General features: G+C 56.7%; 2 protein-coding genes across 5 annotated transcripts; both read left to right on the forward strand.

The window, feature by feature from the left end:
* The first annotated feature begins 249 nt into the window (after window positions 1-249).
* Window positions 250-5,420, forward strand: LOC125431601 (uncharacterized protein C16orf96-like). The gene is made up of 7 exons (XM_048494555.1): window positions 250-309; window positions 1,716-1,778; window positions 1,864-1,950; window positions 2,584-2,743; window positions 3,594-3,693; window positions 4,548-4,637; window positions 4,735-5,420. The coding sequence occupies exons 2-7, from the start codon at window positions 1,765-1,767 to the stop codon at window positions 4,881-4,883; spliced, it is 600 nt and encodes a 199-aa protein (XP_048350512.1). The 5' UTR covers window positions 250-309; window positions 1,716-1,764; the 3' UTR covers window positions 4,884-5,420.
* Window positions 5,421-10,506: 5,086 nt separating this feature from the next.
* On the forward strand, window positions 10,507-27,975 carry MGRN1 (mahogunin ring finger 1). Of its 4 annotated transcripts, none has more exons than XM_048494306.1 (17): window positions 10,508-10,691; window positions 11,732-11,850; window positions 12,357-12,445; window positions 14,074-14,220; window positions 15,137-15,254; window positions 15,506-15,572; window positions 16,643-16,695; window positions 17,130-17,177; window positions 17,685-17,753; window positions 18,194-18,353; window positions 18,735-18,844; window positions 19,633-19,856; window positions 20,197-20,320; window positions 25,425-25,470; window positions 25,759-25,869; window positions 26,492-26,503; window positions 26,757-27,975. In XM_048494306.1, exons 1-16 carry the CDS (start codon window positions 10,604-10,606, stop codon window positions 26,497-26,499), a joined length of 1,581 nt encoding a protein of 526 aa, XP_048350263.1. In that variant the 5' UTR covers window positions 10,508-10,603; the 3' UTR covers window positions 26,500-26,503; window positions 26,757-27,975. The 4 variants fall into 4 exon arrangements, with proteins under 4 accessions (XP_048350261.1, XP_048350263.1, XP_048350260.1 ...); XM_048494305.1 differs by having other exon boundaries at window positions 10,509-10,691; window positions 26,459-26,503; XM_048494304.1 differs by lacking the exon at window positions 26,492-26,503 and having other exon boundaries at window positions 10,507-10,691; window positions 16,646-16,695.
* The last annotated feature ends 19 nt before the right edge of the window (window positions 27,976-27,994 follow it).

The following is a 27,994-nucleotide window of genomic DNA, read 5'->3' on the forward strand; positions in this document are numbered from 1 at the left end:
GGCAGCAGAATGCCCCTGGAGCACCTCCACCTGAGGCAGAGCAAGGGAGAAAAGGCTGGCTGAGGCTCATGAAGTGACACCTGCAGGCTGGCTCCTCAGCCTCTTTCCACCTGCCCCACCTGAGGCCAGCCCTGGCAACCCCTGGCCGGGCTCTTCTTTGCCTCCCACAGCTGGCGGACCGCGCATGGCTCCTGGACCCCCCCCTCGGCTTAAGGCAGCTGGAGTGGTAGCGTGGCACTTCATCCAAGAAGTTTCCCTGAGCTAGGAGCCCCGGCTTTGATGTCAATAAGCAAGCGCTGGTTTCAAGAAGTGAAGTGCGCAGCTCTGCCTGGTCAGGGGCTTAAACCGTACACTGGCCGCCTTCTGTTGCAGGGCGTAATGTTCCGCATCTGGAGGGGGGGGGGCTATTGGCTCTCTTTGGAGCGTTTGAAGGGCTGATGCTCGGAGGAGGGCCGGAGCTGTCCCCTGTTGGCAGCAGAGGCAGGACTCGCAAGAACGGCTATAAATGATGGGCAGAAAAGGGTTCTCACACTGGAGATTGAGGGGAAACTTTTTTACACTAAGGAACACTGAGGTGTCAGGCAACTGCGTGGCCCCTCCAGATGTTATGGACTACAGTTCCCATCATCCCCTGCCAGCATAGTGCTGGCAGGGGATGATGGGAACTGTAGTCCATAACATCTGGAGGGCCGCGAGTTTGACACCTGTGCCCTAAGAGATGTGCACCAGTGAAACTGGGTGCCCATGGAGGTGGTGATCTCCCCTCACTGGCAATCTTTAAGCAGTGGCTGGACCCACACTGGTGTGGGATGCTCTAGTCCAGGGGTAGGGAACCTGCGGCTCTCCAGATGTTCAGGAACTACAATTCCCATCAGCCCCTACCAGCATGGCCAATTGGCCATGCTGACAGAGGCTGATGGGAATTGTAGTTCCTGAACATCTGGAGAGCCACAGGTTCCCTACCCCTGCTCTAGTCTAGGCTGATCCTGCCTTGAACAGGGGCTGAACTGGATGGCCTGTGTGGCCCCTTCCAGCTCTACAGAGTCTGCAGATAGCCCCCCCCCCCCCATTGTTCTTCCTCAGGCCCCAGAGATACTGGGTGTCTGCCGTCTTCTCCTGTGATGGGGTGGGGGTGGGGGAGAAGCATACTTGGCCTCTTGGCCAGCTTCTCTCATGAGGTGAGATGGAAGGGGACTGCCCAGTGGTGGGATCCAAACATTTTAGTAACAGGTTCCCATGGTGGTGGGATTCAAACTGTGGTGTAGCGCCAATGGGGCTGGGTGGAGCACGACGGGGGCATGGCCGGGCATTTTGGGGGTGGGGCATTCCTTCTGGAGGCGGAAACAACAAATGCATGCAAGGCACAGGCTGCCCACTTGGCATGTCATGCACCTCCTGCTAGACAGTTTCAAGTTCTGGTATGCCACTGCTGAGAGGAGGGAGGGCACAACTGAGGCCAAGAAATCACGTGGCAAAATCACCCAAATTTAGTGGCCAATGCTTCCCCTCTCGGCACACAGCCAAATTGAATTAGTAGTAACCTACTCTCAGGAGACCTGTGAGAATTGCTGCTGTTGATCCACCCCCCACCTCTGGGACTGCCACAGCTGTCCTTGGGTCACGGGGCCTCGCCAGGGGCTTTCCTGCAAAGCGTGCAGCCGACAGGGACGTGGCCCCCCTCCCCCTCGTGAGCAGTGCTGGTCTGTGTGTTGCAGGCAGCTCTTTGAGAGAGTGAAGTGCCTATCCTGCGACCGGCCAGTGACCATGATGACTGGGCCGTGAGTACCACTGCAGGGGGAGGCGAGGCGGCTGTGGGGACCTTGGGCTCGGCCGCCTCCATCCCACCCCTTTCCTGCTTCACAGGCACCTGATCACGGTCCGGAAAGCCACGCTGAGGCCTCGGCCTGCCAGCGCCAACGGCTACGAGTACCTGGCACGGAAGCAGAAAATGTGAGGGGCAACTGTGGGCATGGCGTCAGCTGGTGGTTCCAGACACGGCCAGACTTGGGGAAGAATTCATTGTCTGAGGCTGTTCAAAATCTGCCTGGGGGAAGCGATGCTAGACTCAGCCCACCCACGTGTGGCTTAAGCCACCAGTCTTGTTTTCCAGGGCTCCTTTGGGTGGCCATCACAGCATAGTGTAGTGGTTAAGAGCAGGTGCACTCTAATCTGGAGAAGCGGGTTTGATTCCCCGCTCTGCCGCTTGAGCTGTGGGGGAGAGGAGCTTATCTAGGCTGAACCAAGATTAAGCTTGGTGCACTTCCCAACACATGGCAGCTGGGGTGACTCTTTAAGGCATTAGAATCACTGAGTTCTTCGGAGGCTTCCTCTCAGCCCCACCCACCTTGCAGGGTGTTTGTTGTGGGGGGGAAGGGAAAGGAGATTGTAAGCCCCTTTGAGTCTCCTTGCAGGAGCGAAAGGGGGGTATAAATCCAAACTACTCCTCCTTTCTTCCTGCTCCCACCTGGCGCTACTCTCTTTTCTTCTCTTCTGTGAGTCATTTTGTCCCCCTGCCCACTCTGGGTGGCCCTTTGGGCAACGTGCCCCAGTGCCTACCATTCTTCTCATGGCTTGCTTCTTCAGGGACCCGGAGACAAATGAGGACAGCAGCAACCAGCCCCCCCAGACCTGCTGGCAGTGCCAAGCCCACCACCAAGTGTGCACCATCAAGCGAATGTCCAAGTCCCGGGACTTTGCTACCCAGTACCCTTACGGAGACCCAACCGTTCTCACCTACGACAACGTGAGCTGCCCGGGGGGCCTCTGAGTCTGAGACGGAAGGAGCAGCTGGGCCCAGGCTCTGGCGGTTTGGGGAATGCCACGACTTCGGGAGTGTTTGGCTGGGCCAGGCCTGAGGAGGCCACGACTTGGCCTTCCAGCTGGGACCTGGCAGGGCTCTCCTGGGGGGGGGGGGGGGGGAAGGCAAGAGCCCGCAGGCTGAACTTATGGTGACCCCTCCAGAGGTTTTCCAGGCAAGAGGCGTTCGGAGGTGGTTTGCCGTTGCCAGCCTCTGCATAGCGACTCTGGAGTTTGTCTTGTTGAAGGCTTTCATGGCCGGAATCGCCAGGGTGTGGTGGGTTTCCCAGGTTTTATGGCCGTGTTCCAGTAGCATTTTCTCCGGACATTTCACCTGCATCCGTGGCTGGCATCTTCAGAGGATCTGATGGTAGTAAAGCAAGATGCCAGCCACAGATTCAGGTGAAATATCAGGAGAAAATGCTACTGGAACACGGCCAGACAGCCCGAAAAACCCACCACACCCCAAGCCTTGGACTTTGTTGCTGGTCTTGCATCCAAGTACTGACCAGGGCCCACCCCACTTAGCTTCCCATGTTTGATGAGAGCAGAAGGCCAGTCTGGGCTATTCAGGTTGAAAACAAGGCAGGAAAGTTGTGGCGCTATAGCTTGTCTCCAAGTGTACTGCCTCTGAACCTGGAGGCTTTAGTTGTGCTGTCCTGATAGACTTCCACAAATCTGTTCGATCCTTCCTGGAAGTCACGGAAGTGGGCAGCTGCAGGTGAGCCCTGACTGGCAAAAGCGGCCATCTGCACAGATCTCTGCCTTCGGCCCCTACATGTCTGGTCTCTTTTTAGGCTGAGGTGGACATTCTGGGCATGAATGGCGTTCTCTACAAAGGCCGGGTCAACGCTCAAGTGGCGGAGCGGACTCTGGCTGTGCAGAAGGAATTCTTAGGTGAGCGTCTGGTGGGGGTAAAGGAGCCCCCCCCCATGGGGCTAGCCTGTACCTCCAGGCAGCAGCTACAGCCTACAGCATGGTGGCTAGCTGACGAGGAAGGGGGTTTCCAAAGGTGGCACCTGAACAAAGCAGAAGGATCTGTCCCTAACCCAGGGGCCCCCAACCTTTTGGAGCCTCTGCAGACATCTTTGGCATTCTGACACCCAAAATGGGGCCCTTAGGCTGGTCACTTGGTCCTCCCTCGATGACAGGGGTTTCATCCTATCGGACTCTCGTGTAGGGCTTTTGTAAGGAAGCATCAAGCGCTTTGAAGCCCAGGTAGGAAGGTGAAATATTCGCTTTGCCATATGAGTCCCCAGCTCTGGCTGCCTTTTGGGGTGAGGTCTGAACAGAACGCCTCTGCAGACTGGAGCAAAGGCTTTGACTAGAGGCTGAATGCACCAGATGTCTTGGGTTCAAGTCTCTGGCATCTCTGGGCAAAGGTTAAGAGCTCGTGTATCTAATCTGGAGGAACCGGGTTTGATTCCCAGCTGTGCCCCCTGAGCTGTGGAGGCTGATCTGGGGAATTCAGATTAGCCTGTACACTCCCACACACGCCAGCTGGGTGACCTTGGGCTAGTTACAGCTTCTCGGAGCTCTCTCAGCCCCACCCACCTCACAGGGTGTTTGTTGTGAGCGGGGAAGGGGAAGGAGATTGTAAGCCCCTTTGAGTCTCCTGCAGGAGAGAAGGGGGGGATATAAATCCAAACTCTTCTTCTTCTCTTATCTGCCTGAGACCCTGGAAGCGAATCCTGCTCCCTGCAGATAATGCTGGCTGGACCCGTGTCTGCATTTCTTTTCTCTCGCTGCAGGTGTGAAGTCCCCCCGGCCCCCTTCTGGGCTCCGGATGGAGAGGGTCCGCTCGGCCATAGCAGATTTCAATTACATGTCACCCTATGCCTGTAAGATTTCTTCCTCACCTGAACGCTTCTCCCTGGACTCTGGGCAGGCCAGGTGAAACAGCCGCACCACCAGAACACCCGTCTTTCCCTTCTGCAGCCTCCACTGTCCGAAGGACCAGATCTGCCATGGGAACCCAGCGCCAGCCTCTGCCGCCAGCCCTGGAGACCATGGACAGGGTGGTCCATGGGAACACCAGCCTCAGCCACCACAGCTTCCACAACAATGGGGGGGTTACAGGCATGTGAGCTGCCGTGGGTCTCAGTGGCAGCCTCTCCATTGCTCCTCTGGTCCCCCTCCCCGCTTTCCTGCTGAATCTCTGGTGCCCCCTGTGGCAGGGCCAACGGGCAGCAGCTCCAGGGCCCAACTGCTTCTGTGTGGGCAGAGGCAGAGGGGAGAGACTTTGCCCCTTGGCTTCCCTGGGGGCCTTCCTGAAGTGTGCCCCGCCTTTGAACGAAGTGGGTGGGGTGGGAGAGGGCACCAGGCCTCCTCTGAAGCAGTTTGTGGAAGAGTGGGGAGGGGGCTGGTGGAGGGTGGGGTTTGCTGGCCAGGAAGAGACAGCCCCGACCAGCTGCCTTCTGAAAGCTGCCAGGGTTCTCCGCGGGAACTGCCCGGTGGCATTTGGACTCTGCAGTAGAGCTGGCACGAGCCTCAAGAGCTCTCGGACTGAATTGCTGACCCTCCTGGACAAGATAGGGGCTGGAGATCCTCTTGAATCTGGCTGGTCTCTGGCAAGATTTTGTTGAGGGCAAAACCCCCCATAAAGATTGTTTCTCTTTGTTAAATGGCTGGAAGCAGGTCTTGCTACGGTCAGGTTATTTGGGAATGGAACACCCTACCTCTGTGCCTGCTCCCCTCACCCCCTCCACCTGACCCCAGGATGCCATTGGCGCTGAGGCACACTGGGAAGGGGCAGATCTGGAATGCCACACCGACCAAAAGGCCCCGGGCCAGTCTGGCTGTGGGGCTGGCCCCTCAGTGTCCAGTTGCACAAGAGTGCTGCAGATGTGGACCCCCAAGCAACCCGCAAGCATCTGCAGATTTGGGGGAGGTCCCAGCAGCCCTGAGGTGCAGAGCGGTCAGCTGCAGCCCCGCAGTCCAAGCGCTGGTCGTGACCTGAGTTCGACCCAATGGAAGTCAGTTTCAAGAGGCCGGCTTAAGGTTGACTCCGCCTTCCATCCTTCTGGGGTCAGTCAAACGAGCACCCAGCTTAAGAACATAAGAAGAACATAAGAACTAGCCTGCTGGATCAGACCAGAGTCCATCTAGTCCAGCACTCTGCTACTTGCAGTGGCCCACCAGGTGCCTTTGGGAGCTCACATGCAGGATGTGAAAGCAATGGCCTTCTGCTGCTGCTGCTCCTGAGCACCTGGTCTGCTAAGGCATTTGCAATCTGAGATCAAGGAGGATCAAGATTGGTTAGCCATGGAGAATCTAGAGCTTCCTCTCCTCCACTCCTAAAATCTGTCCAAGCCCTTTTTAAAGCTATCCAGGTGGCCATCACCACCTCCTGTGGCAACATATTCCAAACACCAATCACACGTTGCGTGAAGAAGTATTTCCTTTTATTAGTCCTAATTCTTCCCCCCAGCATTTTCAATGAGTGCCCCCTAGTTCTAGTATTGTGAGAAAGAGAGAAAAATTTCTCTCCGTCAACATTTTCTTGCAGGGGGTGAAGCGTAGATGACTGGGGAAGGCCACGGCAAAGTACCCCGTAAACACAGTCTTGCCTCCTAAATGTCATGATGTCATATTATCACCCATGGGTCAGTAATGGCCCAGTGTTTCCAGAGACTGTCCTTACCTTCTAGCCCCCCAATAAGAGCCAGCTGGTCAGAAAAGTTCTGCAGATTCTGCCTCTTCCTCAGGCTTCCTGGAGAAGATTCCGTTAATAACACTCAGTCTCAGGCCGAGAGCTTTTATCTCATGAAAATCTAATTTCTGTAGTAAGATTGAGGGTGGGTGGAAATAGTTCTTGCTTGGGCTGGGCGCTTTCTCTTGAAACCACAGAATTTGGCTGTTCCTGTGCAACACTCAGCTCAGGAAAGATCCTGTGGCTGGCTGGCTCCAGCATCTCCTCTCTGGGGGCTGGCGCCTGGGGCGGGGGGGAGGGTTGCAGCAGATCCAGGGGGGGAGCCAGACCACTGGGAGCCTCCTCTGAGGACCACCCAGGCATGGGCCCCATGTCACATGTGAGACTGTGGCCCAAATCTCCCCCCCCCCCCGCACAGCCCAGCACGAGGCCTGCGTGGCCACCTGCCTCGGCCCAAGCTGTTGCACAGGCAGTCCGTTAGGAAGGATTTAATCCGCACCAAAAATGAACTGATCATGGAGCAAAAATTATTTTTTCAAAAAAGACCGATGTGGTTTCTGTGGGATGTTTAAAAGGCTGCGTGCAGGTTGGTTTGGAGCTGAGGGGCCTTCCCGAGAGTGAGCGGCAAAGCTTTTCCCTCAGCTGCCGGGGAAAAGAACTGAATGGCAGGATGGGGACAAACACCCCTCCCCCCATGCCCAGCTAAGTGAGTTACTTCAATTCAACAGCAAAAACACATCCTCTACGGAGAATCCAGAGAAAGGTCTTTGCTGCACTCGGGAGTCCTCTGGTTCAAGGGAACCAGGCAGAGCCCCCCCCCCCCCGCCCCCCTGCTTGCATAGCTGCAGCCCCCTCCTCCAGTCAGAAACAACATGGCCAACCTCCAGGGCAGCTCTCAGGGCTTTGGCCCAGCAGCCATTTTGCACTTGAAGGACTCTGCCATCCCTCCTGGATAGGGTGGTGCCCCCTCCACCTGTCCTTCATCCACTGCCTCATCTTTTCCCCTCTAGGGTGGTGCTTTGGAGTGGGCTGGCTGCCCTCAGACTTTGTGGAAGGGAGCTAGGCCAAAGCGCCCCCAGCTGAGAGAGCGGTGGGGGCGGAGGAGGAGGGCAGCCAGCCATCCCTCCTGCACCTGTTGGTTGCCTTGGAAACAACCCTTGGAGGCCTTGGCCCAGAGAATGTGGCAAGGGGGTCAGGGAAGTTGGGGGGGGGGATGTTGCTGAGCGTTCACATCTGGGGGCAACACAGACAGCACAGCTGGTCAGAATGGCCTCTCGCTCCCCGCAACTGCTGCTTGAGAGGCTCTTTCTTCTGCCCCCCCCCCCCCCGGGAAGGGTGTGGGCAAGGAGGCACAACCCCTCTGAGTGTAGAACCCAACATTGGGTGGGTGGGGGGAGGCAGAAGAAAAATGATGGCGACTGAAGAAGAAGAGTTTGGAATTATACCCCTCCCCCTTTCTCTCCTGCAAGGAGACTAAGGGGCTTACAAACTCCTTTCCCTTCCCTCCTCCACAACAAACACTCTGTGAGGTGGGTGGGACTGAGAGAGCTCCGAAGAACTGCCCAAGGTCACCCAGCTGGCGTGTGTAGGAGCTCACAAGCTAATCTAGTTCACCAGATAAGCCTCCACAGCTCAAGTGGCAGAGCAGGGAATCAAACCCAGTTCCCCAGATTAGAGTGCACTTGCTCTTAACCACTACACCACGCTGGCTCTGGGAGGCAGAAGAAAAAGGATGGTGACTGAAGGAACCTTTTGAAATGGCAACTCCAGAGGAAGAAGATGTGGGAGCAAGCGAGAAACAGCCCTGGAGACGCAAGAGGGCAGTGCCCAGGGAGCAATGGGGGGCGGGGGCAAGGGAAGGCGTGTCCTGTGAGGGCACTAAGAGGCCAGTGGCCAACCGATGGGCCCCAGCGCTCATCTCTTGGAAAAGGGCCATTTCCCATTTTCCCTGGGGGTGTCTTTGCAGGGATCTCCCTCCCCCCTTGGAGTTGGTGTTCTCACCTGGCATCTGCCACTTCCCAAGTGGGCACACAGATTCTTCCTCCCTCCCCGGGTAGGACTGGTTGTGTCGCACTCGCACAGCTGGGTCAATCCTTGAAGTGTGTCATGTTGTCTGAGCAGCTGAAGACTACATTTCCCACACCCCCTCCGTTTTGTTTGCAAAATTGTTTTGGGGCGGGCTGATAAAGCTGGAGTGACATCCCAAGGCAGCCAATGGCCAAAGCCCCTTTGTGGACACCGGGCCGCATAAGGTAACAGGACCACACAGTCCTGCAGAAGATGCAGGTGGCAGACAGCCTTGCAGTCGCATGGGGTTCCTTGTAGAGAGACGCTGGCCAGTGTGGCACTAGGAAGTGGCGGCTAGGCCCTGCTCTAGATCCCCAGAATCTGCAGACTCTCCTCTTTATAGTCAGTGTCACAATCAACAAGGGAACGACCAGGCCAACTTTCCTCCCACTGGCACCTATTTGGTGCATTCCCATCCACAGCGCTGGTGAAATTCTGCCAGTGTACATTTGTAAAGCCGAAATCAGGTGTAGGGAACAGGAACAGAACTCCAGCATTCCCCACCACTCCCACTCCCCCCGTGTGCCTTGGCTTCTTAATTTTAAAAAATTTACATTATTATAAACTGCCTTCACAGTAGATCATGCAGCGTTGGTTACATACAATCAACAGGATGGGACATCCCATAAGCAATATGATTTTATTTTTTAAAATTTATTTCTAAGTTTTATATACCGCCCTACCCCCGAAGGGCTCTGAGCGGTGCCTATGTTTCCCCCCCTTATTTTCCAAAAACGTTTTATTTCCAGTCCCAAAACTTTTTAAACCAACCCCTTTTTAAATAATTCTCTAGCCTGAAACATTTTCAAACCGTCTTCACTTGCTGTGCGATCCATTTACTCTGTTTTGCAAAAATCCGAAAACAGGCAGAAATCTGAAACAAAGCAGGAGCATTCACACAAGTTAGATGATGACAAAATCACACAAAATGATCTTACTTCCTCTTGTCTACTGCGGGACTCTGTTGGAAACACCAGGGCCACACAACCCGGAAAACCCACCACAACCAGCAGAACTAGAGACTGCAACTTTCTCATATGTATAATTATCTAGCCTTTGTCTTGCATCAGATATTATCCTTTAGTTCCTAGCTTGGTTTGCTACCTTCAAGTATGCCTTGCTCCTGAATATGTTATGTATTCATATATCGTCGAAGGCTTTCACAGCCGGAATCACTGGGGTGTTGTGTGGTTTCCGGGCTGTATGGTCGTGTTCTAGTAGCATTTTCTCCTGACTTTTCGCCAGCAGAAGATGCCAGCCACAGATGCAGGCAAAATATCAGGAGAAAATGCTACTAGAACACGGCCATACAGCCCGGAAACCACACAACACCCTGATGTATTAATAGATCTGTTAACATACACCCCCATGTTTACAGACTATTTGAACTGACAATCCTCTGAAACTCCTTTCTTTATTCTGCGTCCAGACCTCTTTAATTGGGGACTCTTTATTCTTTGAGTAACCCGGAAAAATAATTGCTGGTCCCAGGCATGCTTTGGCCCTGGCTTGTACAAGCATCCCCCATAATCTTCTAGGGCAAGACCACCAACAGTTATCCTGTATTTCTGGACACATCTGTCACTCTTAATTTTAAGGAGGAATTGCAGCAAATCCAGAGAAAACTTCCTGCACCTCTGAGCCTGATCTAGAAAAAATAAATGCGACACCGCCTCCCGTCCTAAATGCAGCAACAGAAAAGAAGGAAAGCGGGTAAATAATGCAATAATCCCCTAACCGGCACACTCCCCCTTCCCCCGCAATGGGCGAGGCAGCCTTCGCCCTTTCAGGAGCGTTCAGCCTCGCCGGCATCTGCTCCTCCGCACCGACCGCCCCCGACCGCTCACTCCAGCCCGCGCTCCCGCCCGTTGTGTCGCCTTCCTCCGCCTCCTCGCTTGTTTTTCCCAGCCGAGCGCACCGCCTTCTGGGAGTTGTAGTTCTTGGGTGGGCGCTGCCGTGTCCGGCGCTGGGCGGAGGAACTCGCTTTCCCGTGGTGCCCCGCGCGCGAGCGGCCTGGGCTGAGCTACGGAGCCTGTGCGACGCCCGCCTGGCTTGGCCCTCCGGTCCCCCTCCGCCGCCGCCGCCACGATGGGCTCCCTGCTCAGCCGCCGCATCGCCGGCGTGGAGGACATCGACATCCAGGCCAATTCAGCCTACCGCTACCCGCCCAAGTCCGGTGAGCCCCGCCCGGGGGGAGAGACCCGAAGCCCCCGCTGTACCCCGTTCCCGCGAGGGGGAAAAAGAGGGGGTTCTGGCCGAGGGCTGCCATCTCCAGTTGGGAGGGGGTGACGCCAGAGAGCCCCCCCTCCCCAGCACCTCTGTCGCCTGGAGGTCAGGGGCAACTCCAGGAGATCTCCAGGCCCCACCTGGAGGTTGGCAACCCTGAAACACGGCATTGAATGGTGACCAAGCGAGCCCCCATTCCCTCCGTCCTCCCACGGCCTCCGCCCTGCTGTGCCTGCCCCACCCCTCGGCATCAGCTACCCAACCTGTGCCAGGGGCGCTGGGGGGAGTGTCACTCATGGATGAGCTCGCTCGCTGCTTTCCTCCCCCATGGGGGGTCCAAAGCTGCTCGCGTCGTTCTCTGCTCTTCCACCGCTCTCCTCACAACAACCCTATGAGGTCGCTTGGGCTGGGAGTGGCCAAAGGCTGTCCGGTGAATTTGTGACCGCAGGATTCGAACCTGGCTCTCTCAGATCCTGGTGGACCTTCTACTCTGCTCTGGCTCTCTGGGGTTGCTTTGTTTTGGGAACGGGCCCAGGATGCCTCCGTCCCCTTTTCTGCACAGCCTCTTGGAGAGCTCCAGGGCTCAGGTGGAGGGGCCGGCCCGGTTGGTGGGCCTGGCTGGGTACCTCCCCTACCCCAGCCCCCTTGGGGATGCATCCCAGTCTAGATTGCCACCTCTTTCATAATAGAAAAAGCATTTTCTTGTGCAAGGACAAAGCCCCAGGGAGATGTGGAGGGACCCACTCCTGTGGCTGCTTGTTGTGTCTCCTGTGCTGACCCCCACCCATCTGTGGCCTTGCCACTGGTGTCCTGCCCCCAACATCCTGCTAAGTGGTGCAGATCTCAGGCATGTCAGGAGCCCTAAGCCTCTCAGCTTCTGGGCCCACTGGCCTCCCAGTACCTTTCAACCCAACCTTCGTGGCTTCCGCTGTCTTGCCCCATGGGTGTCGTTGGGGTATTTCCAATGGCTTTTTGACCCCCTTTCTCCAGGCAACTATTTTGCCAGCCACTTTTTCATGGGAGGAGAGAAGTTTGACACTCCACATCCTGAGGGGTACCTCTTTGGGGAGAACATGGACTTGAACTTCCTTGGCAACCGGCCGGTCCAGGTGAGCGTTCTGAAGTAAAAAGCGGGAGCTTAGTTGCCACCAGAAGGAATGGGGGTGGGGGTGGGGGAGGCAGCCAAGTTCTCCCTCAAATTCTCTGCATCTGATTTAATCCTCCTTAAAACAAATGATGCCATTTCACTTGCTTTTTCCTTTGTTTGCTTGTTTAAAGAAAAGGCCTCCCCGTTGCCTTGGCTTGTTGATTGCTATATTTCAGGGAACAGGAAGTACAAAATATATTTCCTGTAATCCCAGCAAAGCTAATCATTTCTAGAACGTGTCCCCCACAATGCCCATTGGAACGTCAAGATGGTGGGCTTCCCTTTGGGAGGTGCGCTGATTTCCGTTGCCATTCAGCCTTTGGGTTTGTCTCTCGCCTCTGGACAAGTTCCCTCTTTGAAGCAAGTGGGGAAAGGGCTGCCTTGGTGGGGACTCATTGATGACTCTTGGGCTGCCCGTCTCCCTCGGCCTGTCTTTTACTCAAAATGGCTCCTGGTCTTTTATTCCAGTTCCCTTACGTAACCCCAGCACCTCACGAGCCGGTGAAGACGTTGCGGAGCTTGGTGAATATCCGCAAAGACTCCCTTCGCCTGGTCAGGTACGGCAGACACAGCGTCCTGGCTGTTCTGGTGAGGCAGGGAGCCTCGTCTCAAGAGTTCCGTTGGGGGTTCTATTCTGCTGCAGTCCAGGGACCTTGTGTAATGTATTGTCGAAGGCTTTCATGGCTGGAATCACTAGGGGGTTGTTGTGGGTCTTCCGGGTTTTATGGCCGTGTCCCAGTAGCATTTTCTCCTGACGTTTCGCCTGCATCTGTGGCTGGCATCTTCAGAGGATCTGATGGCAGTAAAGCAAGATGCCAGCCACAGATGCAGGCGAAATGTCAGGAGAAAATGCTACTGGAACACAGCCAGACAGCCCGGAAAACCCACAACACCCTAGACCAGTGGTTCTCAACCTGGGGGTCGGGACCCCTTGGGGGGGGTCGAACGACCCTTTCACAGGGATCGCCTAAGACTCTCTGCATCAGTGTTCTCCATCTGTAAAATGGATACATGTTAGGGTTGGGGGTCACCACAACATGAGGAACTGTATTAAAGGGTCGCGGCGTTAGGAAGGTTGAGAACCACTGCCCTAGACCTTGTGTAAGTTGTTCATGTCCGTTAGACGGCTGTGGTGCTTCTACTTACTACAAGGAGGCAGGTCTCTGCTCTGAGGAGTTTCCCACCACAGTTGTGACACTAGGGACGAGGGAGAAACAGCTCGGATCCTGGGTGGGACAACATTCTCAGGAGTGTAAATAATAACTCCATAGCAAAAGGGAATGTCAATAAACTGTGCAGCGGGCAGACAAGGAGGGTTCAAGCTGCCTTGCTTTTTGCCAGTCGGGGGATGACGTGACCACTTTCAGCGGCCTGGAGCCTGGCGTCAGTGAGATGAAGGCCCGAGTCACAGAGCGCTGTCATTGGCCTGACAGCCAAGAATGAAAGGCCAGCGGCAGACCAGTCGGATTCAGACAGCACTCGGTGTGGGAAGAGGGAGGAGGCCAGCTGGCTGAGAAAAGATAGACAGTGAGGGCTGAGCCGAAGCACGCCTTCCAAGCCACACAGAAACTGGCTGGGGGGGGGTGGGGTGGGTGGGCAGGGGGGTCCCTTATGAGGATATCTGCGGCCGGGAAGGAACCATGGAGGCTTTGGAAGCACAAGGGTGGGCTGGAAGCCAGCGCCTGGATTTAAGGAAGAGCCACATGTGGGGAGCAGGGGGGAGGAGGAGACAAAAGACCTGACCAGTAGAATGCTGCTGGATAGAGGGAAGAGGTTGTGGGGTTCAGGGGAAGCGCCAGAAAGGCTGGGTGGAGCGCAGAGTGTTTGTGTGAAGATGGAGGAGAGGGTCCATGTGTGGCTCTGCAGGCGGGAGCGCAGGGCGCTGCTGTCTTTGGCACCTGTGGGACCCACTGGCCATGGCTGTGTGGAATGACGGCCCCTGGAGAAAGGGCCAGAGGCATCTGGGCAGGTGAAGATGTGGCAGCAATGAGGAGGGGCGATCCCCACCCAGTCTTGAAGAATAGAGTCCAGGGGTGTCAGGTGAGGCCTCAAGCCCTGATGTTTGAGGAATGGGAAAGAAGCATAGAAAGGGATTGGAGTGGCTCAGGAGCTGAACTCTTGGCCCAGGCGAGGCAGCCAGGAGTTAAACAGAGCCCCCCCCCCACTCCTGCTCCCTCTGCGTTAGGTACAAGGAGGATGCCGATAGCCCCACCGAGGAGGGTGGGAAGCAGAGAGCCTCGTACAGCCTGGAGTTCACCTTCGACGCTGACGCCCGCGTGGCCATCACCATCTACTGCCAGGCAACGGAGGAGTTTGTGAGCGGCATGGCCATGTAAGTGCCGGAAGGCCTTTCGCACCAGGGGGTGGTTTGCCACGGGGGTCCCCGGCCTTTTCGACCCCGAGGGCACCCTTGCAATGCTGATGCGGGGCGGCGGCCGCTGCCAAATGTCAGGTCAGGCATAGCTTTAACAGAGACTCTTCAACATTTCCGGTAGAAATGCTACCTTTTAATATTAATATATCACTTTAAAACATTTTCATGCGCACACACGTTTTTCCTTCAGTTGCATAGTCTGTACAGCCAGTCAAGAGCCCATCTGCGCCCACCCGCTTCCTAAAAAGACTCGGTGGGTGCTAGGAAAGGGGTCGGTGAGTGCTGGGACACCCGGCCAGTGTGGTGCAGTGGGTAAGAGCAGCGGACTCCAGGAGTCTGAAGAACCGGGCTTGATTCCCCCTCCTCCACTTGGGCTAGTCACGGTTCTCTCAAAACTCTCTCCGGCCCACCGACCTCACAAGGGGTCTGTTGTGGGGAGAGGAAGGGAAGGAGTTTGGAAGCCCCCTTGAGTCTCCTTACTGGAGACAAAAGCAGGGCAGAAATCCAGACTCCTCCTCTTCTTCATGGACACCATGCAGGGTGGGGGGGTGGGGGTTCTGATTTATTGGAACCTTGGGGGTGGGGGAGGGGGATGGTCGTCTGCCTGTCAAGAGCTTCCTTGATGGAGGTCTTTTCCCTGATGGGGAGATCATCTCAGCCCAGTCACGGGTGGAGCCTGGAGGCCTCGGGGGGTGGGATGGGGGGTGAGGGATGGTATGCGTCTGGTGGGATGGGGGGTGGGGAGGGTACGTGTGCGCCAGCACTTCAGTGGGCTTTGGCTTGTGCTCGCCTGAGGGCTGGCGAGGGCCGGAGCCTGGCTTCAGGGGGCTGCCCAGAGCGACGTCCAGCCGGAGCCTCCTTCTGCCCCCTGCAGCTACAGCACCAAGAACCCCTCCCTGCAGTCGGAGACCGTTCACTACAAGCGTGGGGTGAGCCAGCAGTTCTCGCTGCCCTCCTTCAAGATTGACTTCTCCGACTGGAAGGAGGATGAGGTAACTCGCCTGCTCTTCTGGCCTCTCGTGGCTTGGGCGTGGCTCCTGGGTGGGTTTTCTTCAGAATCTTGGGATGGGAAAGAGAGTGGCTGGTGCTGAGTGGCTCTTTGGGCCTAGCCTCCCGGCCAGAAACAAAGGCTGCCCCTGGGCCCTGCTGGTGTGGCTGCCTGTGGCCAGCCCTGATCCCTGGGTTCCTGGCCCCGGGTCTTTGCCTCCACGACTGACGCCCTCTCTTTGCCCCTGTGTCCCAGCTGAACTTTGACCTGGACCGTGGCGTGCTCCCGGTCGTCATTCAAGCGGTGGTGGATGAAGGTGATGGTAAGCTGGCGGAAGGGGGGGCTCTGTCATGATTCAGTTTCAGAAAGTGTGAGTGCACGGAGATGGCGAGGCCACGGAGCCACCCCTTCCTGTCTTGGGGAGGTCTGGGGCTCCAAAGGCACCTCTTTCAACAAGGATGTGCCCTATGCTCCAGCCTGCTGCGGAAGGCCCACGGCTTCCTAGCCAGTGTGGCATAGTGGTTAAGAGTAGGTGCACTCTAATCTGGAGAACCGGGTTTGATTCCCCTGCCGCTTGAACTGTGGAGGCTTATCTGGGGAATTCAGATTAGTCTGTGCACTCCGCCAGCGGGATGATCTTGGGCTAGTCACAGTTCTTCGGAGCCCTCTCAGACCCACCCACCTCACAGGGTGTTGGGGTGGGGGAAGGGAAAGGAGATTGTCAGCCCCTTTGAGTCTCCTTACAGGAGAGAAAGGGGGAGTATAAATCTAAACTCTTCTTCTTCTAGACTAGGTCTGTGGGGGTGGGGAGCATTGCAGAGGATGCCCGTGGGAGAGCACTTGTGCCCCCCCCCCCCCCGCCTGTGGGGAAAGGCCATGAGCAGCTAAGGGAGCGTGCGATGGAGAGCTCAGGGCACCTTTGAGAGGGGAGGCTTGCTGGGGAGAATCTTTATCCTCAGAGAGTGGCCTGTCTGAACCGGGATGAAGACCCCGTATGGAGGACTGTACATCCCGTGAGTCACAGTGCGCTTGTTCTCATGTGCCACTGCAAACGATCCAAGCGCTTCATTTGTGCAAGAGAGTGAAATGCCCACAGCTCTCTCAGTCTGTCGTGACAGGGGATCTTTTTGTAGCAACTGAACGGGAATGCAGAGGCCACTGATGGCCTGGTGCAGCAAAGAACGCCGCGTCTGCCTGGGTCCCGCAGGGCCATCGAGCCTAGTCTCCCTCCCCTCCTGGCTGGCCTGGGCTGCTGGGGAGGTGGGAGAAGGGGAAGATCTGTGCAGGCCCTTCTCGCTTTCCGTTTGTGATGATGGGAATCCCATGTCGGGGCTGCTGCGGGCTTCCCGCTCAGCTGGCACAATTCTCCTCGGCCTGTGTTTTTTCTTCCAGTGGTGGTGGAAGTGACGGGCCACGCCCACATTCTCCTGGCTGCCTTTGAAAAGGTAAGAGAGGTTCTGGAGGGGGGGTATATTATGGGACTTCAGAAGCCCTCCCCTAGAGCTGAAGGCAGGGCGAGCACTGACCTTGTCCCTAAAGCAGCTGGGTCTTTGGAGGGGGGGGGCGGGCAGAGGTGCTGGAGCGCTGGAGAGGGAAGTACCCCCAGCTGTAGCCAATCCTCCTTGCCAGGTGACTTTCCTCCTTCTCAAACCCCCCCCCCCCCCCCCCCCCAGCCTTCAAATGGAAAACCAGCAGCCGCTGCGGTTTCTGAGCTTGGAAGCGAGCTTTGTTGGCCTGCGGGCTCAGTGCATCTGTACCGTGATTCTGAGGATCAGTGTTTTGGGGTGGGTGGGGGATGGGGGATGGGGGATGGGGGGGGGCTTCCGGTGTTGTGGAGCAGTGCTGATCTCCTTCCTCTCTGTCTGGGGGGGCCCTGCAGCACGTCGATGGCAGTTTCTCAGTGAAGCCCTTGAAGCAGAAGCAGATTGTAAGTCCTGACGGATTGAACTAAAATATTTATCAGCTGCCTTTCCTTTTTACGGAGCTGCTGGCAGCTTTCAGTGGCAACGAAACCTGTTGAATAGATCACATAAAAACCATTGAGCCAAAATTTAAAACAGCAGCTTCAGACTTCCCGTTGGGTCAGTTCCTGGTTTGGCTGAAATTTTAGGTGCCTCTCCAGGGAGGCCCCCGGACATCCCCCCCCCCTCCCCCAGCGATTGGTCTGCCCTCAGAGGGTTCCCCTGAGCACGTCTGTTTTGGCTTCACAAAGGATCTTGCAGGGAGCTAAATCACAACTGAGCAAAGTGTGCCTCGGGTGGACGGGTGGGGTGGGAGACTGGGGGAATGGAATTTTTAAAGGGAACCTCCATGAAGGGCGGTCGGCGGAAGGGCTCCGTGGGTCACTTGTCTGTGGGTACCGCTGGCTGATCTGCTTATGGGAGGAGGATGTAAACGTCTCATTCTCTCCACCACCACCACCCTGCCTTCCCAGGTGGATCGAGTCAGCTACCTGCTTCAGGAGATCTATGGCATCGAGAACAAGAACAACCAGGAGACGAAGGTGAGGAGAGGCGGCCGCCGGCCCCCGAGCTGGAGGCTGGAAGAAGGCCGCGGAGTGGTGGGGGGAGCCCCTTTGCACAGCCTTGATCTGCTAGATGCCCTCCGAAGCAGAGGATGCACGGCAGGGGCTGCCCCGTCTCTCGCTGCTGTTTCGGGGTGGGTGCAGGAGCCAGTGGGGTGTTGCGATTAGCTCACTGGACCCAGTAGGGGACACCTTTTTTGGCCTCCCCTCCAGGGGAATGATGAGAATGACATGGGGAGGAGAGGAGAGAGGACGCCTGGGAGGAGGCAGGGCAGTGCATACGTTTGACAGGCAGATGGGGAACGTGAGCAGAAACAGGCAAAGGGTGACAGTGGAGGAGCTGATGCTCGGGGAGGGGATGCGTGCTGCCTCTTGCGGTGCCCCAGAGAGGTCTCAGGGAAGGTCCCTCCTCCTTGCAGCCCTGTGACGACGAGAACAGTGACAACAGCAACGAGTGCGTCGTGTGCCTCTCTGACCTGCGGGACACCCTCATCCTGCCCTGCCGGCACCTCTGCCTCTGCAACTCCTGTGCCGACACCCTGCGCTATCAGGCCAACAACTGCCCCATCTGCCGCTTGCGTGAGTCGGGGGAGGCGGCCTCTTGTGCCAGCTGCTTTCTGCAGGGGGCTCTGCTTCCTTGGTTCAATGAGCACCGGCAGCCTTCTTGGCTGGAGGTTTCAGGGCTGGAAGCCAGTCCCGTTTCTAGTTCTGGGCTGGCTGGAGAGGCGGAAGGCCCTGACACGGCAACGGGTGGCTCACAGGGATCTCAGCCCTGCCCGTCCGTGCTGGTAGAGTCCAGGGCTCCCCTTGACCACAGGACAGCCGTCTTTCCTCATCAGTTTGGGGGGGTTCCGAGGTTCCCCCAGATCTTTCTTGAGCCTGGGCAGCGGCCAAGCCAGTGGTCCCGTCCGGGAGCCTTGCGATGCCGAAGGTCCGAGTGTCGCTTGTCCTCCCTCACAGCATTCCGGGCCCTGCTGCAGATCCGAGCAGTGAGGAAGAAGCCCGGGGCTCTGTCCCCCATCTCCTTCAGCCCCGTCTTGGCGCAGACGCTGGACCACGACGAACACTCGGTGAGGAGCCGCTCCAGGCCAACGTCTCGTGGCAACGGCCTTGCAGCCCTTGGTCTTCGCAGGGTGGGGTGGGATACAGTCAGTCGCTGCCTTCAGCTTATTGGGGAAATGTTGCCAGTGTTGGGGAAGACCCTTGAGGTGAGCCGCTGCCCCTGAGAGCGAGTGAGGTTGAGCTAGGGGGACTGAGGGGCCCCAGAGACGTCTCCGTGGGCTCAGCAGAGCGAGCTGTGGTGTGTGTTGAGGGGGGCTTGTGTCCTTGTGGGTCGTCAGGGGTTCTTGGCCGTGGCTGAGGAGACTGGGACTTTTGCTGCGGAGTCCTGCCACAGCCTCGGGCGAGAGGCCCCTTGAATCATGGTCAACCTACTAGGCCCGTGGTGGTGAACCTTTGGCACTCCAGATGTTATGGACTACAATTCCCATCAGCCCCTGCCAGAATGGTCAATTGGCCATGCTGGCAGGGGCTGATGGGAATTGTAGTCCATAACATCTGGGGTGCCAAAGGTTCACCACCACTGTACTAGGCAGAACCAGGCAGCCAAGGAAACATGCTGTGAAGATAGCAGAGCGAAAAGGGAACGGGCTCCACCCGTGGTCAGGAATTGCTGTTTGATCTTGAGAGCCCCTGGGTTGGGTTGGGGGTCAAGAGCATGAGATGGCAGCGGTGCCTCCCCCAGGCTCAGTGGTTCTGGAGGTGTTCCTGGGTCGGGCTGGGGGTGGGAGGTCCAAGCCAGGGTGAGCCAGAAAACCCAGCCGTGAGGAGGGGGCACCCTGTCTCGCTCTCCCCACAGTGTTCGGACAACATTCCTCCCGGCTACGAGCCCATCTCCCTGCTGGAGGCGCTGAACGGCCTGCGCTCTGCCTCGCCTTCCCTCCCTTCTGCTCCCCTCTACGATGAGATCACCTACACCGGGGTGCTGGACGGGCTCCCCCCGACCGGAAGGCCTCTCGTGGGGCTCGACCGAGCCATGGAGAGCAGCCATCAGAAGAGCAAGCGCAGCAAATCCCCTGACAGGTGAGCGGCCTGCGGGAGAAAGCCAGGATCCCTCCGTGCTTCAGGGTGGGTGGCGGGGCAGCTCTTGCCGGGCCTTGCTTGGACTCTGCCGCTCTCCTGCCCCCATGAGGAGGGCCTGAGGGGTTTCTGAGCCCACTTCCACCCTGGGGTGGGGGCTGGTTTGGAAGGGATCGTCTTCATGCATGTTCAGAGTCCGAGGGGTATCTGCTGGAACCCTGCAGTGTTGGTCAGGAGAGGACAGAATTGAGTTCCAGTAGCTGTCCCCTCCCCCGCTTCTCAAGCATGAGGCCCGAACGCCCTTGCAAGGGCACAGCTCCCAACCTCCTCTTACCCTCTGCAGCACCCTCCGGTCACCTTCTTCACCAATCCACGAAGAAGACGAGGAGAAGCTATCAGAAGACTCTGAGCTGCAGCCGCCGCTGCGAGGGACGGAGCTTATCCTGTGCGAGAGCAACTCCCCAGAGGTGAATATCTCTTGCACACGCGTAGCCCTGGCCGTCCTCTTAGTAGGTGGCACTTGTCCAGACCAGCTGCCCCATGAAGGTAGAACAGCCAGTTGCCCACTGTGGGGAAACTCGTGGCTGCTGGGTCTCTGGATGCCCCACAGAATTGGGGCTGTGGGTGGGGGTGGCCACAGGAAGAGCACCTCTCCGCCGGGCCCTGCTGAGTTCTAGTCATGCCTGCAGTTGGAAGGGAGGATCCGGCGAGGCCCTCACTCTTTCACCTGGATCCAGGCCTTCAAACCTGGCTGGGGAGCCATCCTTCTGGCCAGCACCGTTGCCTAAGAAAGGGGCCAAACGCTTCCCTGCTCCCGCCCCCCAAGGGGTTGAGCTGTGCCAGGATGCGCCACCCGCAGCTGAGCCTTGGAGGGGCCACTGGTGCTTTTTGTCCCCTTGGAAGCGTATGTGGAACCGGCTTCCCAACCCACCCCCCAGCCTTTTGCCATCTTGTTTTGGTGTGGGTGGTATGGTATGGTAGATTTAATGTATATACCACCCTCCCCCGAAAGGCTCAGGGCAGTGCTCAACAGCATCATCACAACATCAATAAACATAACATCATAGAACAACCATCAATAAATGCATCAATAACATAGGGTCAATAAACATAACATAATTCTCACAATATTAGAATCAGGGAGCATTCATTGAAAATGCTGGGGGGAAGAATTAGGACTAATAAAAGGAAACACTTCTTCATGCAACGTGTGATTGGTGTTTGGAATATGCTGCCACAGGAGGTGGTGATGGCCACTAACCTGGATAGCTTTAAAAGGGGCTTGGACAGATTTATGGAGGAGAATTCGATCTCTGGCTACCAATCTTGATCCTCCTTGATCTGAGATTGCAAATGCCTTAGCAGACCAGGTGCTCAGGAGCAGCAGCAGCAGCAGAAGGCCATTGCTTTCACATCCTGCCTGTGAGCTCCCAAAGGCACCTGGTGGGCCACTGCGAGTAGCAGAGTGCTGGACTAGATGGACTCTGGTCTGATCCAGCAGGCTAGTTCTTATGTTCTTATTGAACAACCATCAATAAATGCATCAATAACATAGGGTCAATAAACATAACATCATAGAATATATAAACATCAATAAATGCATCAATAATATAGGATCAATAAACATAACATTATCGAAGGCTTTCACGGCCGGAATCACTTGGGTGCTGTGTGGTTTCCGGGCTGTATGGCCGTGTTCTAGCAGCATTCTCTCCTGACGTTTCGCCTGCATCTGTGGCTGACGTTTCGCCTGCATCTGTGGCTGGCATCTGTGGCTGGAGATCCTCTGAAGATGCCAGCCACAGATGCAGGCGAAACGTCAGGAGAGAATGCTGCTAGAACACGGCCATACAGCCCGGAAACCACACAGCACCCAAAACATAACATTGAACAACCATCAATAAATGCATCAATAACATAGGGTCAATAAACATAACATCATAAATCATAACATTGTACAACAACCATCAATAAACACATCAATAAATATAGGATTATAACATCATAAACATAATATCATATAGCAACATTATAATACCAATAAAATCCATACAGTACAGAAATAATAGAATATATAAACATCATAAATACAATTAAACCAATTCAGACCAGTTTACCATGAATTAACAACAATTCAATAAACAGATGGCGTCACCATACAAAGGAATCCGAAGGTAAATATATAGCCATGCCTATTAAACAGCATAGGCAGTAGCACTGCATATTAACTAGTAGAAAAAACTAATAATAACTAGAAAACTAGCAATAACCAGGAAAAAACTCCCAAAAAGCCAGTTTGGACAGAAGAACACAGATGGGAAAAAGAAAGAAAGGGGAAAAAAGAAGAAAATTATAGAAAGGAGGGGCAACCTGGACCCATCTGCCCCCCAGCATCCAGATACCTAGATCCACCTAACTACCTCCACCTAACTAACTATCTGTCTGCGTCCCACAAACTACAAAATTAACTAACTACTAACTACTAGTCAATACTTTCTAATTACCTAGAGTGTATTGGCAGAAGTTGGGTGGGTGGGCGGGCCGGCGTCATTGCCTAGGCACTTGGCAGGGGCAAGATTATCATGTTCTGTTTCTGGGTGGCAGAGCGGGCGCTCTTTTGCCGCTGTGCCCTGTTCACTCCTTGCTTGACGCAGGGCGGCCATGTGGGGATCGGGGCGAGTTGGGTTTCTGTGCTGCCGCTCTGCCCTTTCCTTGTTGCTGCCATAACCACAAACAGGCGGGCTTCAAGAAGGTTTGCAGGGGACTTTCTCCCCTGGGGAAGCCGCCACTTAAAAATCACCTTGCATTAAAACCAAACCACAGCCGTGCAACAGAGGGAGAAAGAGACAATGCTTCCGCAGGAACTATGCTCGGTTACATGAATAAAATCAGGATGGCGGGGCCAGGATTTGCCTAGTGTTGCTGGTGCCGTTTTGTCCAACTTGAAACTGGAAGGAAAACAATTCCGGAAAGGATGTCTATTCAGAAACTGTTCAGAAATGTCGCAGCCCAAATCTGTTTCCCTTCAGCCGACTCAGTCAGTTTTCAAGTTAACGATGCAGGAAAACTGAGCCCGGCAAGAGCCTCCCCGTTCCTTACGCAGTCAGAAATCGAGGTCTCCCACTTAGAACTGGGCTGCAAATGGAAAGTGAGGCCCTGATCCTGTGGGTGCAAAGATTTGGCCTTCTGCTGTGTGAATGGTCGCTTTTCTGTCTGCTGAAATGGTTCCCCTGTCCAGGGGAGGGCGCAGGAAGGGACGAAGCAGCCAGGAATGCTCTTGTCCTCTTCCACAAACAGAAGTGTCAGCAGTCAGAGGAGGAAGGGGGGGCTAGGTTTTGGCCCTGTTTCATCTTCTTGGCTTCTCTGAAACGTGGGTAGGTTTTTTACGATGTTAAATTACTTTTGCATCAAGAGCCTTTGCCACATTACTTAGCTCCTAGTCTCCAGCATTGTTGATCAGAGAAACCTCTGATTTCTCAAAATGGATCAGGCTGGCGAGGACGGGCTTCTTCCAGCCACTGACCCATGCAGAAGAAACGGGCTGTCACTCAAACCCTTCTTTGGATAGTTTCTGAAGCAGATGTGGAATGTAGGGCAGCAGGACCCACAGACCTCCCCCACAATCTATGCGGATAGCTTTTATTCAGGGCACACCACCCATGGGGACGGGGTGGACGACAGGGCGTGTGATGGGGGTGTTTCCAAATGATCGTGGGCACAAGGCCCTCCTGCAAAATTGCCCCCACCTTCCTCCTCCCCTGCTCCGACCTGGGGGAGGCACCTAAAGACAGCTGCAGTCTGAGGAGGGGAGGAGGCACCGGGGGTTTGGGGAGGGGCTCGGATGGGTCCTGATGGGTCCACCACTGTCCTACCACAGTGGTGCCCGTCCGAGCCGCCCCCGAGCGCAGGGGGAGGGCGGCCCTCCTTTTATTATTACCCATAACAGACCTCTGCCAGTTTGGGGCTAGACTGAACCACTGACTACCCTAAGCAAAGTCTGATAGCATTTTTTTTGCCAGTGTCGCTCCCTGGCATTGGTTGGCAAAAGGCTGACAGATACACAGGAAAAGGAACCTGGAGAGAATTGACATTTTAATGGAAGTGATGTGAGCAAACATAGACCATCTAGCCAAGCTTTTAAAAAAGCTTTCTGAAGTAGGAGGCAGTTAATCTCTGCTCTGTGTTCCAAGTGTGGTGTTAACATGCATAGCTGGGCTATTATTACTGCAGCAGAATCCACACGGTGCAATGAAATGCTTGTATCTCTGTTCACCTCTGGCGCAGCAGTTGAGCCAAAATCTATAAATGGCAGCAGAGGCTGAGAGGGAAGCTCGGGGGCTGGGTCCAGCGGAAGCGCCAGGTGGCTTCTCTCCCTCCGTTTTTACAGGGCAGTTTTTGCCTGATTCACACAGACTACTTAATAGCCGGATGCCGCAAGTCGACCAAACTATCTAATCCCGGCAGCCGGCAGCCTGATAGCAAATACGGAGAGCAGCTGGGATGCCCAGTTCTTCTTTTCAAAACAGAAGAATCTGTCAGGAGTTGAGGGAAACCCTTTAGTGTAGCCCTACTGGGTTGGGGGTGAGTGTGTTGTATTCAGTTTGGGGGCAGGGCAAAAACAGAGGGGGCCCACCTCTGCCTGCCTGCCTGCCTGGGAATGTTCCCCGTGCCTTTCTCCTCTTGGAACTGGAAGGATGACTCCCCCTCCCTCTGAGGACTGTCTAGTGGGAGCCGTGGTGCCCCTGTTCAATGATGAGACTTCCTATTCAAGCAATTCCCTTGACTGTAACAGCATCAGAATGAAGCTGATTGTAACAGTTTGGTTGGCAGAACTGAACACTAGGGGCCAAACAGCTCCAGTTATCCCTCCCTCTTCCCGCCCCTTCCCTGTCACCTCCCCTCAGTCCCGATCCCCAGAGGGGGACAGCACCCCTCATTCTCACAAGAACAAAGCAGCCCAGACTCTGCAACTCTTTCAAGTGCAAAAGCCACGGGTGCCCAATGAGCAGAACAGGCGGGAAAGCGAAACTAACTGGCAAGCGAGGAAAAGCCATTCCGGCATTCCGTTGCTCAAAATACGGTTTGGGATCCTCGACAGGATCGGGCTGCAGCAGGGCTGGGAGGGGGCGGGGGGATGCCCGTGCTCTCTGACCTGCCGTTCTGTTCCTGAATCTCCCAACACGGACCTGCTTCGGATGAGCCAGGGTCTCCCTTTGGGGCTTGCAAGCCCCTCCCCCTCCCCTGCCTCCTATCGAGATGATGCCTCCTGCCTGGGCGGAGGACAATCTTGCCACCAGCGGTGGGCGTCCCACGCGGAAGGTCCAGAGCTCTCCTGCCGTCTCTGTCTTGCCTCCGCAAGCATCCGGGGCTCGGCTGCTGGGGGCCCTGCAATCCAGCGGGAGCCTCCCGGCAAAGTCAGGTGGCCCAAACGTCTTCTCTCGCTGCATCCTCCAAGAGATTGGACTGATTTCAGCAGGGGGAGTGTGCCGGAGGTGGGGGTAGGGGCTTTCCTTCTTTCAGCCATGGAAGTCCTGTGGAATTGTGTGAACTCTCTCTCTTCTTCTTTTCAAGAGCCTGACAGCGGAAGAAGCGGAAGAGGTGGTCTCGCTAGAGCAAGGTAATTGCTGGGCGTGGGCCTGACCCTTCTGGGGGAGGCTGGCCAGCCCAGAGGCCTGCCTCTCTGGGTGGGAGGGTTATTGAGTGGCATCGTTGCTGAGGTGTGGCCGAGGGCAGGATCTGCCGGTTGGGCTGGGTTGGATGGAGCTGGGACAGAACTGAGCTCCTGGAACTGAGTCGGGAGAGGAGCAGAAGGGGGCCTGACGGGGACGGGATGGGGACGGGCTGGTGCTGGGGGGGGTTTGGCTGTCCCCAGCCGCCTGAGCGCCTTCCCTTGGGCCTGTCGCAGGCAGCCTGCTCCCCTCCAGCAAGGACATCCTTCAGGAGAGCCCCGAGTCCAGCGAGTCCAGCGCCCTCCCAAACCCAGACAGCGAGTTGCCGGTCGACGTGTACCTGCCAGGTAGCCGCCCAGAGGAGGGAGCGGGGGCCCCCCTGGGGCCTGTCTGGGGCTGGGGCTGGTTGGCCACCCAGCTCTGCTGAGGAGCCAGGCCAGCTGGAGGCCCCTGGGGCCGGGAAGCATCTGGGCTAGGCTCGCTCGCGGCAGGGTCCTCTCTGGGCCACTGACCCTCGTGCAACTGCCCTGCTGGGCTGGGGCCCAGGAGCCGAGCACAGGAGGGCGGCAGTGCCCAAGAGTGACCCTTCCTGGCCGTTCCAGAGGCCGCTGGGCTCCGCTGGGGCTTGGCCCTTCCGGAGCTCCTGGAACAGCCTGGGAGGGATGGAAGCAGGTGGGAAAGGCAGCCAAGGGGATGCCGGGGTGTCCAATAAGCCCAGTTGTTGGGGGGGGGGGGGGGGAATCTTTTAAGAAGGGTTGGGGGTGGTGAGAAGGCCAAGGCCCCCCTTCGGAGGCCTGCTCTGCCCAAGAGAGGGCTGGTGGTGTTGGCGAGGGAAGCCAGGATGCGCCCATCTGGTCCCAATCACTTCTAACGTCTCCCTCTCTGTCTGCCCCTCCTCACCCCGCCCCACTCCCCTCCCCCACCCTGCCTGGGCAGCACTCGGCCCCGATTCCTGCTCTATTGGGATAGAGGAGTAAGCTGGTACGTCTTCTCTTTCCTTCGCACGTTCAGGCAGGTGTCTTTCGGGAGGGGAGGGGGTGGGGTGGCGAAAGGCAGGCAGAATTGGGGGACGGGATCCCCACCCGCCAGTCCTGGGGCGTGGCTGGATGCAGCTTTGGGCAGGATGGGGAACCCACCCTCCCTTGCTGGCTCAGGCACCCGGCATCGTGGCTGGCTTACGGGGGGGAGGGGGCTCAGTTCCTTGTCCCACGTGCCTCTCCCCCCCCCTTTCTAGGGTCTTCTGACTTTGCCCACATCCTCCAGAGCCGTGGGACCAGCGACACCGGGCCACCGACCCTCTTTGGCCATCCCCACCTCCACGTGGAAAGCAGGCAGAGGCCCGCCTGAATCAGACTACCAGGCCCATCACAAATCTGTGAGACCTGGCCACGGCGGCTGCCCCTCTGGGACGCTCTGCGCGCGCTCTGTTCTCTGCTCTTGTGCCACTGGCCAGGCAGCGTTTTCCCCCATGTTGGACTTGGCCCGCCCTTTCTGAAGGATGTGTGTCTTTGTGCAGATGTGCATGGATTCCCCCTCCCCTCCGGACCTTCCTCCTTCCCCCCCACCCTTGGCTTCTTGGGCAGTTGACCAAAGGCTCTTCCTGGCAGCTGTCCGGCTGGTACTGCCTCCCCCTTGTAAATAGCTGGCAGGGCTCAGTCCCTCTTAAATTATCTGTCCAGCTGCTGTTGCTGAAGGGCCAGGGGGCTTCCAGTTGGTGCAGCACCTGCCTCTCTCGCCTGCCTGCCGTGCCATCCGCTGTACCAGCTTGGAGTCCTCCGGTTGGGTGGGCACGCCCTTCTTCCTATGCTTTGCCACAGGGTTCCTTCTGCCCAGTGGGGCACCTCTGTAAAAAGGGGTCAGTGCAGGGCGGGGGAGGGGGGGCTCACCTGGCAGGGAGAGGGAGGCTGTGCCTACTGCTGTATGGCTGCTGCCCTTTTCCCTTGGCCCCCAGCTCCTGCTTTCCCTTGGAGCGCTAGCTGCCTGGGCACAGATGCTGGGTGTGGATGCTCATGGCAGAGGTGCCGCCCATCTTGCGCCAAGCAGCTGAGAGAGGTGCTGCTCCAGCCAGAGGCCGCTTGCCCCGTAATTTCCTTCTCCCATTTGGCCCCCATCTGCGCTGCCACCATGATCCTGTGCCTGTCTGAGGCCCTCCACTCAGGCTGCTGGAGAGGGAGACGAGGGAGAGCAGCCATTTGGGCCTCTGCCCTCAGCCTGTAGAGCAGCGTTGGCCAGCGGTGTGGGGTCATGGGCAGCCTTCCCGGGCCCCAGCCTTTCTGCCCCTCCCCTGCCTAGGGGCCGTGACGTGCCTTGTGCCCTGCTGCCTCCCTCCCTCCCTCCCTCTCTGGTGGTGCCAACCTCCCCCCTCCAGGCCTCCTGAAGCCGAGCCGAACTCTCGTCCCCAAGGCTGGGTGTGTTTCTATATTTATAGGAATAAACTCCTCCTGTGTCTTGCCGGTGGGTGTTCCCTTCTCT

This window comes from Sphaerodactylus townsendi, linkage group LG04, assembly GCF_021028975.2.
Source record: "Sphaerodactylus townsendi isolate TG3544 linkage group LG04, MPM_Stown_v2.3, whole genome shotgun sequence".
NCBI classification, from domain to species: Eukaryota; Metazoa; Chordata; class Lepidosauria; order Squamata; family Sphaerodactylidae; genus Sphaerodactylus; species Sphaerodactylus townsendi.

What these genes read in the sequence shown, in the direction of transcription:
- LOC125431601 (XM_048494555.1), top strand. An exon ending in CTGGCACGGAAGCAGAAAAT is followed by an intron (nt 1,951 to 2,583) that starts GTGAGGGGCAAC and finishes TTGCTTCTTCAG; the next exon opens with GGACCCGGAGACAAATGAGG. An exon ending in TTACATGTCACCCTATGCCT is followed by an intron (nt 4,638 to 4,734) that starts GTAAGATTTCTT and finishes TCCCTTCTGCAG; the next exon opens with CCTCCACTGTCCGAAGGACC.
- MGRN1 (XM_048494303.1), top strand. Translation starts at nt 10,604, where the DNA reads ATGGGCTCCCTGCTCAGCCGCCGCATCGCCGGCGTGGAGGACATCGAC. An exon ending in TCCTGGCTGCCTTTGAAAAG is followed by an intron (nt 16,696 to 17,129) that starts GTAAGAGAGGTT and finishes GGGGCCCTGCAG; the next exon opens with CACGTCGATGGCAGTTTCTC. An exon ending in CTGCCCCATCTGCCGCTTGC is followed by an intron (nt 18,354 to 18,734) that starts GTGAGTCGGGGG and finishes CCTCCCTCACAG; the next exon opens with CATTCCGGGCCCTGCTGCAG.